Genomic DNA, 17,840 nt, shown 5'->3' with positions numbered 1-17,840 from the left:
TCTAGCTTGCAAATGTATTTAGTTGTGATTTGTTACTTGTAACCGAGTGTACTGTATCAGGTTAACTCGCTTTATTCTCATATCGGGTGCAAAGCCACGTTTAAAACGCGACGCATGCTGCTTTGTTTACGGAGCTCAGTGGAGGAGGAGGAGGAGTAGTGTGTGTGTCTGTGTGTGCGTGTGTGTGTGCCTGTGAAAAGAGCAGAGTGAGACAAGCTACAAGATCTCCTCGACAGTTTTTGGAGTTTTTGCTCAATAAAATAGATAGACATCTGTATTTTCAAGTCCATAGTCTGTATTTACATTGACCCCCTGGCAGCTAAAATCCACGCCTACACTATCGAGTGTGTATGAACTGTTATTACTTTTATATTGCTGATTAGCTCTCACTGAATCTCTCACTGAACGCAGTCGACCAATCGCGACAGACTGTCATCGGTCCAATCAGCGCAGATTAGCTTCGCGCTAAGGAGGGGTTTGGGAACAAATGTATCACTGGACGATTCATACAGGAGTCGCTGGGATAATTAGGTAAAAATAAATGCAGATTATAAGACCATGAAAGTGTTTTTTGACCTTGCATGCATATTAAACTGTTGTTGGAGACCCTTACAACCAAGATATGACCCTATTTTATGTATAATATGGGCTCTTTAAGTACAAATATGTTTATTTGAAATGGCCAATTTATCTTTATTAACATCACATGTATGTTGTTTTTTTTAAATGTAGGATTTTATGTGTTCCCCAGTTTGTACATGGGCAACCAGCAGCTGTGAGATTTCAGTGTTAATTTTTTTATACAATACACTAGGAAGTAATGTACTTTTCTTGGCTTTAAAGTAAAACAAAATGAGTATTGCAATAAATCGTTTTAATTATTTTCTCCTTAACCTCTTACTGTTCTTATTGCCTATAGAATAAAAAATAAAAAGAATAAAATAAAACAAGTGGATATAATTGCATTTGCATTGAAAACCTAAATTAAAAGTTAATAAGTTTCATGTTTTTCTTACTATACTTGCCCCTAAAAAATCCACATAAATTTGCAGATTTTGTACAAAATCCTGTGCATGAATACCAAATGTCCGCAGATTCTGTCTGGCCCTGCTCATATCTAATAACTAAGCACTCATATCTTTTAAAAAGGTTCCAGTGTCTAAAGATAAACACTAGTATGTATAGAATAAGTACTAATAATTAATTTAAAACATACTACAATCGAAAAAAGTTAAGTTCTAGTAGCATGAAATACAAGTAACAATTTATAGAACAAATGTTAAAATGGCTTGTCATATACAGTGAGCCAGGCAGGGTAAATAACATCAGCAGAGGCAGAACTGAGCCTCTACTCTAGCAATGAGAAGCGTTAGCTAGGCAGGCTGAGCCCTGACCTTCACCCGAGACAACTGCTGGAGGTGTGCCAGAGCATCGTGCCGCACACCTGCCATCATGGCCTGGTGTCTCCGTAACTGAATGAGGAGAAGGGTGAGCTCCTCCGGCTGCTCCACAGGTCAGTAGGGTACAATCAGGGCAGAGAGAGAGTCCGTGATAAGATTACTTACACAAATACCAACAAAAATTAAAACTGCCTCCACCAGCAGAGGAAAATGAAGTGAAGCTTAGTTGTGTTGCTTCTTGTGTGTGTGGGTGGGTTTGAATTTAATGCCAAACTTGCTGGCATTTTAGTGGCATTTTTTTAGCACAAAAAAGACAACATTTGATTTAAAAGAATTTATCTTGTTTTTTTTTCTTGGAAAATAAATAATAAGTAAAAAAAAGTAATTACCGTTTTTCCATGCAAGCTGGGTGCACTGACTGTATGCGTGATGTAAGCAGATGGAGGCATTGAGCGTCTCTCTATTGTGGCTGACTGAAGACAAAATATAAAAAGGAATGCAATTAATGAATGTAAAATAAACACAATTAAATACAGTACAGAATAGCATCAGATTAGCACTGAATTGGAAAAGGATGAAAGCTGTTTGTACTGTATACTGAAAAACAAATACTGAATTTTTTTTTGCAAGTTTGTGCACTAAAATTTCATTTGAACGAATATTTGTATGAAACCAAATCAAAACTACTAAACAAAATTATTTAAAAGTAAGATTTGTTGAGCAATCAATTAATCATATAGCACTTGAATAAAGATGTGTTTTATACAACATAGCAGATTTCTTGTCACACTATGTGTAAACTTACAGTTTTTCCTCAGTGGCTTTGGTGCATTTCTCACAACACTATTTACATTTGCACAACATTTAATGCAGTTCTCAAAACAAACTGCAAAACAGCAACCTGCAAAAGCGTGTCACATGCTCCAAATGGATAGCTCATTCCTCAAAAGCAAGTATTGATGTCAATGAAAGTGTCAGTGTCATCAAGATGAAAAGTCCTGACACCATTGTTTATGAACAAGATAGTCAAATGGCTTTGTCATGTTTTCATTATGACATGTTTACTCTCTACATTTTTCCAATGCAAAAAAGTCAGATTTTGGTGACACTTCCGGAAAATGCTCAAGACAGCACTGTATACTATTTGCACAGTCATTTGAAAACTACAGTAAAGTTAGACATCACTGCATTTAGTGAGGTATCTGAGTACAGGACACTGAATAGGTATGTTTCACATTTTTACTGCATTTGCAGTTCTAATTTATTCACAGCATTGTGCAAAAGAATAAATACACCCTTATTTACAACAAACATAAACTTCCTTTGGGTAGAGCTGTGCACAACTGTAAACTATATTGCAGTACATATTGGAACTGAATCTACAACATAAATAGGTCTGTAAATCATTCATGAAGTGTAATTCAATTTATGAGACATTTTAGGGAAAAAAGATTACTTTTTTAAATCAAATTAGCTTGACAGATTTTGACTACTAGTTCAACATTTTTGTATGTAAGACTAGTTTTATATGGAATGACTATTCAGCATTCACAAGTTTAGGTAATTTTGACTGACATGACATGAGCAAATGATAATGCTATAAAACAGCAGAGAGTTGTATGAAAGCAATTGATGCATGTTCAAAAGCATCTGCAATGTGTTGAAAGGTATGAGAAACTGCTACTGTGATGTGCACAATTGACTAATTGTTTTAAGAAATGCATTAAATGTTGTGCAAATGTAAATTGTGTCGTGAGAAATGCACCAAAGCCACTGAGAAAAACTGTAATCAGACCAAACTATCACAATCAAATACACTCAAAAATATTTTTTGTGTGCTCGTTTAAAAATACTTAATTAAAATGAGCTGAAACAACAAAATTCTTGAGATTTCATTGGGACAACTTAATTTTTTTATGTTTAATTCACATAAATTTGTTAAAATTATTAAGCTAACTTAATCAATTTGTGTTGGGACAACATGAATGAATTGTGTGGAACCTTGCTTTTTTTTACAGTGTATGGTGGGAAAGTCAACAAATGTACACAAACTAGACATATGTACAGACGTGAACAAAATGGTAGTTACCCTTCAGTTGTTCAAAACCAGTTTCACTAGTACTGCTTTTCTTGAACCACAATTCAAAAGTAATATCTTTTATGAATATTCATTCTTTTATTTTTAGTAATTCTTGATTAATCGTTACTTATTCAGATTCAAGTTATTTCAGTGACCACTTTTCATTCTTCAATGGAAGGGTACCAACAATTTTGTCCATGTCTGTATATTGTACATGTACCGAGCATAGTGTAAAAGTAAATAAATATAAAAATAATGGCTCTTTTACTCTGTAAGGAGTTAGGCTTAACCCTACCCTAACAAAGAAAATGAGGAGCACAACTGTATTCTGTATTATACCAAGTACTTCAATACTTGGTATAATATACCAATGTACAATATACAATGATGGTACATAATTTATCTTTAGTATGATTTTTTAAAATAAGGTCTCATCAAGATGGCTGTTTTTAATCGAGAAAGCTTTATTTGACAATTATTGCTGATATCAGGGAAATAGTTCAGTTTTACCCTGCTATCCCTATAGGCTTCAACATCAGATTTGTTTTGTTTACTTCATTTCACTTTCATGTAATGAATATCCTTGAATGTATATTGGTGACCTTTTTGCCTTCTGTCTGAAATCAGCATGCTAGTTTTTAAGAGCGTATGCATTTTTTTCACAATAAAGTTCACAAACTGACAGCACAATGGCTGGTGGCAAAATTAAGCTTTGCAAAAAAAAGTTAATTAAAACACTTTTATTAGCACTTTATTGTCAGTATGTGCTCTTGTAAAAAATACATTTCCTTTACATATTTGAGCAAATCTGTATTCTATGTAATTAAGGTATATGATCTGTAGTGTACCAAAACTAAAATACCTACATGTATTTGATTACTTAGAATGTAATATGTGTGATTAAATAATCATTCAGGATTCATTTCTCATTTGGGTTAGACTTGAGCTTCTTTTGATTATAAGTTCAGCTTGCTGGTTGAAAGCTTTTTTTTTTATATAAGCACAGACAGAAACTGTAATTGAAGAAAATGAAGGAAATATAAATCCTCCACTCGAGCACTTTGTGAGTCTGGCACTCATTCCATTACAAAGACACTACTGATAATGCAATGCCAAATTACAACTCTGTTATGAACAGATGGACTAATACTGGCAGTTTGCAAACATTGAGGCCGGGTGTTATTTGCTCAAGAGTTTCTGAGCAGTGTTAACATCCATCAAGATGGCTCTAGCTACATCATTCAGACTACATCATTCAGCTACATCGTTCAGGCTTGCTTTTGAATAGCGCAATGTGTATTATGTAATTCATAAAAAAAGAGGTCATGTACTGTGTTTTGTTACTTCCTGCTCTACAGAACATTTATCAAACTGAAGTATGACATGTAAACACATACAATTTAATGCTGGAGATCGAAATTAGAGAACAACCATCACGTTCCTAAAGTTCACTGTTGAAAGTTTTCTTAACAGAAATAAAAGAGCAGTTTGCTTTTAGGGCAACTTCCATATCTTACATACAGTTGTGGGCAAAAGTATTAGCTCTCCTGTTAAATATTTATTCTTTTCCAAATATTTCTCAAGTGATAATAAATGGAGCAAGGAAATGTTTATAGTATTTAGGATAATATTTTTTTCTTCTGGAGAAAACTTTATTTGTTTTATTTTGGCTGGAATAAAAGCTGTTGTTTAATTTTTAAAAATAATTTTAAGGTTAATATTATTAGCCCCCTTAAACAAATCTAAGGGGGAAAAAAAACTATAACAGGGGGACTAATAATTCTGTATATTCTGAGGCGCACTGTAAAAAAAAAATTTAAATCGGAAAAACAACTCATAAAATTCAGAGAACACTTTCAGATGCCTCCAAGTTATGAATATTAATCTGGTGGTAATTTCAATAATTATCCAACAAACTGGCAACCAATTTATTTATTCAGGTCATTCTATTAATTGTCTAACTGGGAAAACCTGAAACCAATGTGTGCAAAGTATTTAATGAAAAAAATGAGGTGAAGGGTGAAGTTATGGTTTGAAGTTTGTTTTCTGTAGCAGAGTTTGGCTTTTTACTGTACATACATAAACACAAGACAGAATGAAAACACATGTTAAAGCTGCAGTAGGTGATTGTCTTCAGACACATTTTTAGTTGTGCTGGTTGAAAGTCTCTACACATTCCAATAGTGATAATTAAAGTAAATGATCTAAATATATTTATATGTATTTTTTATAATCTGGGTCTTTAAACATTAAAGTTCATAAAATGTTTCATAATTCTGATCTCCACTGAACATCAAACCACAATTGCCTGTGTGTTGTAAAGGATAAACATTTAACAATAAACAATAAACATTACTGACCTTGTAGGATCGTAAACGGTGTGGAGAGTTTGATGGTGGCACCTCCACGATGGGCCTGTCCTCCAGAGGTCTGACTGTCACCCGCTCCGCTGGTGTGTGTGGTCTCCGCGGAGACATCAGTCGGGCTCCAGGAGGTCCGGGTGGAGGTATGTCTGCCAGTGTGGGAGGCACAGAAACAGAGCGGGAAACATCAGAGTTGTTTCTGGTGGAGGACACAGCGGTGGAGTAGTCTGGAGCTGGAGTGTACACAGGGGCAGAGGGGCTGCCGTGCCGAAATTGCTGTCGCTGCTGCCATTCGAAAAGCTGCCATACAGTGTTGTCATGTGTTGTGGGTCGCTTCGTGTGTCCATGGATCTTCTGGAAGTGATTCAGCCGGTCATGGGAATATTTGTATTCACTGGGCAGCTGATGATGAGGGGCTGGTGGGCTTTGCCGTGAGGTCTTTGGTAATGACTGGTATTTGTCCATTGTGCCGTACTTTGGATGAATAGGAGGTGTCCGACGTGGGACCGTGCTCTCAGTAGAAACCAATCTGTGATAAATAAATCATTTAAGCATTCAGGGTTTTTACTAATAAAAAATACATGAATAAAAGTTGCACTGTGAATTTAAAACCTGCGATATATTTTAATATACAGCGCTCAGCATATATAAGAACACCCCTCACAACACATATTCCTACAAAATGTAAAATAGCCAAGAAATGCCTTGAGATTGCACTGGACTTTGGTTATTTATGTGTGATTAGAATTTGTAACAATAATTCCACAAGTTAATTCTGCAACTTTTATTTCAGTAATTGCAGCCTAGCAGCCTGTTCTCAGTGTTTATTTATTAAGTATTTGACTGCATTTATACAGTGCTCAGCATATATAAGTACACCCCTCACAAATCTTTTAAATTCATATTTTTAATAGGAAGCTATACAATATTATATTTGTGCATATACATTAGATTAGTCACTACTGAAGCCAAATATGGAGCTTTTCTAACAAAATAACTTACGATAACAGTCCATAACGGTAATTTATGTGTTATAAAAAAATGTTAAATACAAATTTAAAAATGAGGAAAAATCAAGTGAAGATTTTTTTTTTTATTAATATTTAGTTGGTTGTAATTTTTTGTGCAATATTTTGCTTGAAATTAATCGTATTATCTTTTAATTTCTAAATATGTTTGGTGACTAAAGTATTATTTTAATAAATATATCTGCTTACTGAATGTTTTGTTTAAATGCACTAATATACATTGCCTATATGCACTGAGAAATGGAGAAAAATATTCATTTCCAAACTGAGGTGAACTCAATTATGCTGTATATTGCAAAGCAAAGTTACATAAAGTACACTGCAGTTGAAAGGTTTGAGGTTGATAAGATTTGCTTTTGAAAAGACCCTTTAAAATATAGTAAAATCATTATTATTATTATCATCAAATATCATTAACGGTAAATGACAAATTTTAATATGAATTGATTCCTGTGCTGGTTATTGAGCATTCATTACTCCGACCTTCATTGTCCTTAATATAATGGTTTGCTTAAGCAACATTGTCTATTATTAAATTATTAAATCTATTATGTTGAAAAGTTTTTTTATAGGTTTTTATGAAAATTAAAAAAAGAAATACAGCAATAATCAGAAACACAATTATATCATAACATAATCAATGTCACTTTTGATAAGTTTAATGCATCCTTGATGATTTTTTATATTGATTTTAAGATTTTATTTCATGATGATAAACAGAAGTGTAGATATATTTTAATAAACATCATGTTTAATGTTTACCTATTTTCTTCCTGCCAATTGATCAGTTTTCACAAACCAAAAGAAATGAAAAAAGAAAATTGGTCACTGAAATAACTTGAAACTGAAAGAATAACGATTACTCAAAAATTCTAAAAAAGAAATGAATGAAAATCACATATTGCTTTTAAATTGTGGTTCAAGAGAAGGATTACTAGTGAAACTGGCCTTGAACAATTAAAGGGTAGCAACAATTTTGTTGAAGTCTGTACATGTGTCTAGTTTGTGTACATTTGTGGCACATTATTCAAGTAAAATGAGTTTGAATTAAAGGTGAGGTGACAATGACTTCTTATGAACTCAACCACTAGGTGGAGATATAACCCAAGACTCTTCTGCATAACATCAAGCACAGGGGTGGCCAAATCTTGCCCTTGGCATGCACTTTCCTGAGGAGCTTTGATCCAATCTTAATAAAATGTGTGTGACAGATGTATGTTCACATCCATATGCGTCTGCAGACTCACCCGTGGCGTTCCTCCTTCTGTACTTTCACCCAGTTCTCCACCTGCTCCAGTGTACTCCTCCTTTGCACCTGAACTGGCGTTTGAGCAGAAGGTGTAGCCCCTCTCTGACATCCAGGCATGCCGTTCTGCTCTATGGGTGTCCCGTTCCTCTGCACCACTGGCGGGGTGGAGACGGCCCTGGAAGGAGCTCGAGAGGCAACCCGGGAGGGTGGTGTCGACCCTGGAGCTAAAACCTCCACCTCCACTACCCTGCTGGCTGGAGATTTACCCCTGGCCTGCTCCATCTCTCTAGGAGTAACCTGGATCTCCACCTCTCCAACAAACCCCTCCCGTTTGTCCTCCGGTAGCCCGTCACTTTGGATGACCTCCGGTTTGGGAATCACGTAGCTGTTGATGTGGTTGGTCTGAGGGACGGCCTGCTTCTTGAGCTTCTCCGAAACATTCACATGGTCTGGATGACCACACTCGTCTCTGTGTGGCATAAACACATGGTATGTGCAAAGGTCAGTGAGGGTTTTATGGGTCTCTTATATGATGCCTTTATCATGCTGCTGGATCACATGTCATGACTGTAAGATTAACACCATTCCACAGAATAGAGTCTGTACAGTCCATAAAGTAACTCAACACTCACACACGAGGGAATTTGATCATGAAGTTAAATATGTCTTTCAATGTAAACTGATCAGTGTCTGAGATTCACAACTTTCACAGGTTTTAAGCTGGATCAAGTTCTTTCCACTGTGGCGACCCCTTATGAATAAAGGAACTAAGCCAAAGGAAAATGAATGAATTATTATTATTATTGTTTATGCTTTATTTATTATGCAATGTGAGAGTGATCTTTCCTACAACAACATTTAATGTTTGAAAAAGTGACTTTAATTGAAATTTGTAAAAGTTTGATGTGATATATTGCAGATTTTTCTGCTACATTACAGACTTATTTCTCTCTATATTTTTTCTTATACAATATATTGTGTCACTTTTATAAATTGCAAGGTTGTTTCATTATCAAAAGTCAACAAAGCAGAGATCAACATCCCATAATGCAATTAATAACCGTAAATAAACAGTAAATCATGAAATCCGGAACCTGTTAATTAACATATTTTTTACAGCATAGATAAGATGGGACAGGAATATAGTACTTCAATAAGAAACTAAAACTGTTGGTGGCGGTAAATGTACAATGAGTCATTTAAGTCACTGAGTCATTTATGCATGGCTAGGGTTGTAACGGTATGAATTTTTTACGGTATGATAATCGTCTAAAACAATACCACGGTTTGACGGTTTCACGGTATACGGTATGTTACAAATGTTACAAAATAATAGAACAGTGAAGCAAATTTGACTTTTTCCAAATAATATATTTTCAGTGACTATAAACAACACCACTTACAAATAAAAAAATAAGAAAATAATAAATAATGTGTCAAAGTCCAAATAAAGTCCAAATAAACATGGTGCAAATCCTCAGTAAAAAAATAGATATAAATATTTACTATACTATAAATAGTTACATAACGAAACTAGATTCAATATGGAACATCCTTAGGTTTTATGTGCCAGCATGGATATGGTTGTCTATGGATATGGATTTGAATGTGGTTGTCTGCAATGCTTCATTTGCATCTTTTGAAAACAGCAAGAGCAGCAGTTCGTCTTTGCTGTGTCACTGTTTTGTCATGTTTCTGTGCTGCTGTGCATGCAAAAGTACATAGTATGAGAATTATTTCATGCAAAACTTATTTTTTTTGCGTTTTATTTAGCCGCGCATAAATGTATGCCTATCTCTCATTCCGTGTTGTTCAAAAAGCTCGTTTTTGGTCCACAAACAAAAGCGAAACCTATGCTTATTGGTTGTGATATAGCGAGTTTGAACCAATCTGGGCATGGAGGAGGGACAATGCATCAATGTATCGTGTCTGGTTTGTCCGGAGACACAGTGACGAGCGTTTCTTTGTCAAATCAGCGTTGTCAAATTTTGATGACGTAACCGCACTGATTCCGGAGCCTCCGGAGCCTCCGGAGCCGCGAATGTTATGTGATACAGCACTGGAAAGCTGAGATTCTCTTCTTTATGCCAATCTTTGAATTGTATGAATCGGATCAGCGGATCAAAAGTTATTAAACATTTAAGAGCAATACTTATTTTTAGCCGCGGGCGGCTGTCTCAGTCTTTAAGGGTTAAAACCGTTGATATGCAATTGTTCATGGTATGATAATCGTGCACGTTCAAATCGTGGTAGACCGTCATACCGGTATATTGTTACAACCCTATGCATGGCTAATTCATTGCAAAATTAATTGCTGCGTTTATGAATGGCAGTTGTATTGTGAATTATCAGATGGGTACATTGACCATATATTTCTGACAAAGTTAGACCTTCTTAAAGGTTATTGGCAGGTGTCATTAACGCAACGTACAAAGGAAATCTCGGTATTTGTTACACCTGATGCCTTCTTACAGTATACAGTAATGCCTTTTGGAGTACGCAATGCGCCCGCGACATTTCAGCGGTTAGTTAACTTTGTGTTAGGGGGAGTGCCAGGATGTGAGGTCTATCTAGATGACATCGTTGTTCTTTCAACAACGTGGCAAGAACACGTCCATCAGTTAACACATGTTTTTAGGAAATTGACTGAAGCCAATTTAACAGTTAATTGGCCTAGTGTGGTTTGCAAAAGCAACTCTTCTTATTAACACATTTTAACTCACAGCCTTAATATATATGTTATATATGTTCTCCTGTGCATCACAATTTACTAACTATGAATAAGGGCATTAGGCCAATCAGAACTCAATATTCCAAGCAACTTATGCAAGGTCATGCAAGTTTTGTGCTTTACAGGAATCATGTGAATGATGCAAGGACAGCTTTTGACATTCAGTAATTAAAAAAAACAAACAAAAAAAAAAACAGAAAGATGAATGACTAGCTCCTTGGGCATTCCCCTGATGTAATATTTCAAAGAAATAACAGAGATAATATACACTGATTCAATAATAAATCTTCAAGGGTGAACTGTTAACAATTTAGTTAATTGCAGAAACTCTGCATTTAAACTGCTGGACTCAAAAAGGGGTCCTGAAATGAAAAATCCAATTTGCCACAAACATTTTTTGATTTTTTTAAAACTTATAAACAATCATGTATTTATGTATGCATTATATTATCTTTGCTTCAAATTACAAAAAAAAAAATGAATTTCTGCTTATGCGAGGTGTTTCTAATGAATGCAGCGTCTATGGGACAGGACAGTCAATTTGATGTTATTCTCTCCTCTGGCTGTCATCATCAGTCTCACACTAATGTTTTTCTTTTTCTGAAAGTCTTCATAACATCATCGTGGAGTTTTTCTTTTATAGTATATCTTCAAGCTGTGGAAGGCAAGCAAAAGCTGTGGAAAGAAATCCACAGTCCAATACAATCATGCAAATTTAATTCCAGCTTCTAATTGTCCGGATGTAGCTGTCTAAACGTGACATGATTAAATCAGGCCCTCGGTGAATCTGGAAAAGACACTGCCGATGGGAGCTTGGCTATCTCTATTGGAGTTCACTCTACAGTCAAACACTGAAGCTGCACAGACTAAAATGAAATAGCCTCTAGTGGCTCTTTCCATTCAGACACACACAAAGTCTCCAGCAAACAGTTCTCCATCTGCATTTTAACATGAACAGCTGTCCCTTAGGCCTGATAAAATCCACTGTATGAATGTTATTAGTGTTCAAATTTTTATTTTATTTTACTTCATTTAGTTTATTTAGACACAATTCTGTGACGTCTTGTAAAAAAAGAGTACACTTTTATCATACATAAAAATATATTATGCAAAAATAATAGTTTAGACACTTACTGCAAGCGCAACTAACTGCAATTTAAATCAACAATTAAGATGGTTTGCAACCCGGATGAGCCTGATTAATTAACTACTGAAACCTTTTTAGCATTTCCTCTTAAGCACATTTTCATGTTATTTCGGAATTTACGATATCACTGTATGCTTACAAGTGTTTATGGCAAAGATACTTACAAGTATGCATTTGCAAGTATTTATAAATAAAATAAAATGAAGTACTTCACACGTGCAGGTTAAAATAAATTAAATAAAAATATGCCATAAATATACTTAATCTCTATTAAAACATTATCTAAAAGTAAAACATAAAATTTGACATTCCTACAAGCAGTAGAAGTGTACTCTTTAAATCTAAGTATGATTAAAGTGGTGCTGAAATGTATTACTATTATATTATCAGCAAGTACATTTCAAGAGATAATAACGTTATTGGTTTGAACTTTCAATGTTGGCTTGGGAAAGCCCTACCAGAATGTTAGAAACAGCTTTATTCAAAGTTAAAATGTAAAATGAAAGATATTAAAAAATAAAGAAAGAAAGAAAGAAAGAAAGAAATGGGAAAAAATTACATTTTATTCTGACCAAGTCACAGGAAATTAGCATGTAGTAACCTTGATAGTGTGTTTGTAACATGTCTTAGCTACAGCAGTTAAAAAAATATTGAACACGACACATTTTTACTCAGAAAACATATTTCTAAATGACCTTCTAAAGGATTTCATTAACAGCCAACAAAATCCATTCATGCAAAGAAAACAAAACTAAACAGTAACTAATTCCTTTACAAGTTGTGTATAACTAAATAAAATGACGCAGGGAAAATGTATTGAACACATGACGAAAGGGAAATGTAAAAAGGCATGGGAAGCCCAAACAACAGCTGAAATCTGTCAGCAGTTTTTAAGTAACCTTGCACCTCGTCTATGTAAATTAAACTTAGCTGATTCAGTCCATACATTACTAAATGATGAAGATGAAACCAATGTGGACATTGCAGCAGATCCCAAACACAGCCAAGAAAACTCTCAATTGGTTTCAGAAAAGAAAATAAAGCTGTAGAATGGCCCAGCCAATTACCTGACTTGCATCCAATAGAAAATAAGAACTAAAAACAACAGTTGATAGACAAAACTCACAGAACCATTAAGATTTTTACACTTTGTTGAAGTCTAAAGGGAAACAATCAGACCTGAGCAATGTGTGCAACTCCACTGTCCATACTAGAAGATACTTGAAGCTGTCAATATCAAAAAAGCCTTTTATTTTTTTTTAAGTATTAAATATGATTCAGTAGTTCTGTAAATATTCCTGTGTCATTCAATCGTTTTTACAAATAGCAATTTTTTCAGAATTTTAATTGTTTGATTTATTTGTATGTTTGGGTTAGAATTGTCAAATATATCAAATGTATATTCAGTATATCCAATTGGTACTTAAATTTAAAAGACCATAAAACCCTCCCTCTTTCGGTTTAATTCTACCTCAGAATTAAAAAAAAAAAAAATCTGAGATGGATGTGAAGAGCTGTGAGCAGAGGGAGGAGTGGGCATGGCCAGCAGAGCAGGGGAAAAAAACAGGGTATTGTATAACTGTTGTCAGTTGGCTCACAAAATTAAACAAAAACCTGAGGAGACCCATGATTTTATAGTTTACAAAGTTAAAATGTAAAGTAAGTAATTTAATGCCCTGCTCCATACGGTATGTTATTCATAATTTCATTTACACATAACCATAAATTGTTATATCATTATAGAGTTAATCGTGTTTATATAAACACTCTGAATGCAGACACAGTAGAGCAGTGAAGCAGTGCAGCAGGTCTCTTGCCCTATCTATTTCAACCATTTGCCCTGCCGGTAATCAGGAGAATTAAAAAAATAGGCAAACACAGCAGCATGGATATAGGCGATGTGTCTGAATGGTATCTAACTCAACTAATAAAAGACAAAGGCCGCCATTCTCCGATTATCGTACAGCTCTCCCAACAAAAATGCTTGCTGCAATTGCTGTATCAGTCCTGACAGCAAAACCATGCAACAAACCCTGTGGACCATGGAAACAAACACATATGACCCGTGTCGTGCACGCATACGATCTCACCCAGTCATTGGGTTTCACAGCCTGGCAGGTCTGCCTTGCCTTCAGAAAGCATGTGCTCTCATGAATAATTAAGAAGCAGGGTCTTCTCATAGGATAAGCAAACTTCCCTATGAATAATTATGAGAAACCGACGCGTCATTACTCCACTAGCAGATGCACGATACGTCACCGACTTTGATCCTGCCCCAAAAATGATTTTAAACCTGGAAGATGAAACTAGCTGATAAAAACTCAAATTTACCCAGTTTTTCCCACAATTAAAGCTGACAGATGCTAATGTTGTCTTAACTGATGCTCAACACATACAAATCTGTTAAAATTGAAAAAAGTACTCTGGGGTGTCTCGAACCTAAAACAAAAATCCATTTCCTGCTAACATGTGAGTGCCGTTGTGCACATTTTTAAACACAGCTGATTGGCCATTGTGTTCATGTGCTCATCAGATATTAGTGCAATTGTCTGTAAAGGTCATTGGTTTACTTTTCACCCCTGTTCACGAAGCGCAAACAAAATACATAGACTGGATAATTTTAAAGCAATGTTGATCAACTGACATATGATTGATCAACTGATCGAAGTCTATAAGTTTGACAACCACCAATATGAATTTCATGTCAACAACTCCTTTAGAAATATAATTACTAGAAAAAATTACTTATTTTGTAGCAAGGATGTTAGTTCAAGCTGCTTTTATTTATCAACATGGTGTTAGCACAATTTAAATGTTTTAGCACATGGGAAACAAGTTGTTGACTTGAATTAGTGTGTTTAGAATGAATAAGCATGTCATTTTCAGACTAACATAAAAATAGTCACACTTCTTTTTCTCAATAATATTCAAGCTATTCCACTATGATTAAGCCAAAAATAAGACAACATTGGGCTTGTGTTATAGAATAAATTGCTTGTGCATGTTGTGGGCGTATTTAAGGTGATTTACTTGAAGTGTTTCACAGTATGAGCAAAACAAACAATACAAAGCCAACAGAGACCAGCACAAAATATGAATCCCACATTCCTTCAGTCGACCATGAAGCGCAGAGTCGTAAACATGCCTGATTCCATTCAAGCCACCAAACAACTGGTACAGGCAATAAAACTCAACAAACATAAGAATGAAAAGCCACTGTATGAATCTGCGTTATGAAAAGTAATGAGTCAGAATGGGGCATGGAATACCAGAGTCTGATTTTCTGCCTCAATGGCTGCCAGCTCAAGCTGACACTGGTCTCATTAGTGTTAGGCTGCTATGACAACTCCAAGATCCTGCCGTGATCCTGATCTGGTGCCTTGGTTAACGACATCACCGGACGTGACAGCTAACTAATCAATCATTTATGGCATTACGCATGGCAAAAGAAAAGCATTGCTGGTTTTACAAGTAGAGCTGGGCAATATTGAAAAAAGCATAATCAATTTTTTAGTTCCATATTATTTTAACTTGTCCTTGTTACATTGAATCTACTGTTCATGTTTAAGAACTGAGTAAGATTACATGTATGGGCGGCAAAGTGGCTCAGTGGTGAGCACTGTCACCTCACAGCAAGAAGGTCGCTGGTTTGAGTCCCAGCTGGGTAGAGTTGGCATTTCTGTGGGAGTATGCATGTTCTCTCAGTGTTTGGATGGGTTTCCTTCGGCTGCTCTGGTTTCCCCCACAGTCCAAAGACATGCCCTATAGGTGAATTGGATGAAATACCTTGACTATAGTGTATTAGTGCATGTGTACTATAAATGCGAGACTGTATGACTGTGAAGGCATCCGCTGTGTGAAACATATGCCAGAATAGTTGTTGGTTCATTCTGCTGTGGCCACCCCTGATGAATAAAGGACTAAGCCGATGGAAAATTAATGATAGGGCTGCAACAATACAGATTTCTCATGGTTTGGTTTGGTTTTTGGTCTTAGGTATGGTTCGGTATTTGACAAGTAACCTTATTAGTTATCATCAATGGACTCTCTATTTGGTTGTATATGATTAAATTGCTATGCCATTTTAGAAACCTGTCTGAAATCAATTTAGTGAGGTGCCTCCCTGCGCCTGCAACAAATCAGCAGTCTTAGTTTGTGTTCAGCCAGTGAGTGTACTTTCTGCCCATCTACCGATCCCAGCATAGATGCTACAGTAGCAGCCCATTAGCCGTTAAGTTCAGTTGTACAGTTTAGTCAGTTTATTTTAGCTCTAGTTTGCCCTCGTACAGCTGGTTATTACAATAAGTTTACACAGCCTATATAAACATCATTTACAAATAGCTTTTTTCATAATAAGAGGCTCTTACACTGCAGACATGCTGTTTTCCCTTTAGCATAAACCCACTGTCAAATCAAAATTCTCATGGTCTGCATCTGGAATGGTTCAACAGGCATAAATGATTTCTAATTAATCAGCTGTAATATATCAGTCTTATTTTTTCAAGCAGATAATGTTAACATAAAAAATAAATTTTAAAATGTAAATTAGCGCGATAGCCCAGTGGTTAATGAGCCAACAAATAATGCAACAATGCTCTGGGCATCCCAAGTTCAAATTCCAGCACGTGGACATTTCCCGATCATTACCCTTCTTTCTTTTCACTTCCTGTCCTGTTAAATGAAGGCAAAACAAAAATCTTAAAAAAAAAAAAGTATTAATCAGCTGATACCAATATTGTTGCAGGCAATTGAAGAATTCTCCAGAAATTTCCTATCCCTCTTTGTAGTATGTGAACTAGGTACAGTATGTGTTTTTTATTTATTTATTTTTTTTGGTGTATTCTGAGTTTTCCTGCAACATGTGAGCTGAGTCTGAGTGACCGTCTGAAGGCCAGACAGCAGAGAGACAGAAAGCTGAGTCACTGCTCAGCAGCGACTGCTCTTCTGTACTGACAGAACAAAACATACTGCAGCGTCGATGTCAATCAACAAGACTGACACACCGGCAAACACAACATCACTTAACACAGTCTGCACTCAACAGTACTCTCTAAACACAAACAACAGCAGCAAATTAACATTCCATCAGATTAACCTTTAAGATTTGAACACATCTAATTCCTAAACATTACATGCAAAATTCTAAATAAAAATATTTATTTTCTTATAAAAAAGAATACTATAAGAATAAGAATGTACTGTAAGATGTAAGGCCTAAATGTAAGATACATACAGTTAAAGTCAGAATTATTAGCCCCCTTTGATTTTTTTTCCTTTTAAATATTTTCAAAATGATGTTTATCAGAGCAAGGACATTTTCACAGTATGTCTGATAATATTTTTTTTTATTCTGGAGAAACGTGTTTGTTTTATTTCGGCTAGAATAAAAGCAGTTTTTAATTTTCAAAAAATTCATTTTAAGGTCAAAATTATTAGCCCCTTTAAGCTAGATTTTTTTTTTTCAACAGTCTACAGAACAAACCATTGTTATACAATAACTTGCCTAATTATGCCTTTGAATGTCACTTTAAGCTGTATAGAAATGTCTTGAAAAATATCTAGTCAAATATTATTTACAGTCATAATGGCAAGATAAAATAAGTCAGTTAATAGAAATGAGTTATTTAAACTATTATGTTTAGAAATGTGTTGAAAGAATCTTCTCTCCGTTTAACAGAAATTGGGGAAAAAATAAGCAGGGGGGTTAATAATTCAGGGTTGCTAATAATTCTTCAACTGTATACTTACACTGGGTATAACATTTACATCACTTTAGATTAGAGTTTTCAAAACAACCTAATAAGCGAAACATAATGCTGTAAGAAACAAGCAAGATTTCTCC

At 35.2% G+C, this 17,840-nt stretch overlaps 1 protein-coding gene across 50 annotated transcripts in view; it reads right to left on the bottom strand.

Moving 5' to 3' along the window:
- plekha7a (pleckstrin homology domain containing, family A member 7a) overlaps nucleotides 1–17,840 on the bottom strand; it is a 205,598-nt gene that overhangs the window by 45,821 nt on the left and 141,937 nt on the right. For 31 of the 50 annotated variants that reach the window (XR_012393785.1, XM_068214833.2, XM_068214820.1 and 28 more), the window contains 4 exons: nucleotides 8,119–8,589; nucleotides 5,841–6,372; nucleotides 1,790–1,873; nucleotides 1,395–1,502 (listed from right to left, as the gene is read on the bottom strand). Coding sequence is in view for 49 of the 50 variants with exons in the window: in XM_068214833.2 (XP_068070934.1) it covers nucleotides 1,395–1,502; nucleotides 1,790–1,873; nucleotides 5,841–6,372; nucleotides 8,119–8,589 (1,195 nt within the window). In the remaining variant the exon portion in view is untranslated. The remainder of the gene's footprint in view (nucleotides 1–1,394; nucleotides 1,503–1,789; nucleotides 1,874–5,840; nucleotides 6,373–8,118; nucleotides 8,590–17,840) is intronic. The other 19 variants (XM_073929526.1, XM_073929532.1, XM_068214824.2 and 16 more) reach the window with 1 other exon arrangement.

This window comes from Danio rerio, chromosome 18, assembly GCF_049306965.1.
Source record: "Danio rerio strain Tuebingen ecotype United States chromosome 18, GRCz12tu, whole genome shotgun sequence".
Classification (NCBI taxonomy): Eukaryota; Metazoa; Chordata; class Actinopteri; order Cypriniformes; family Danionidae; genus Danio; species Danio rerio.
This window is presented reverse-complemented; position numbering and strand designations above follow the sequence as displayed.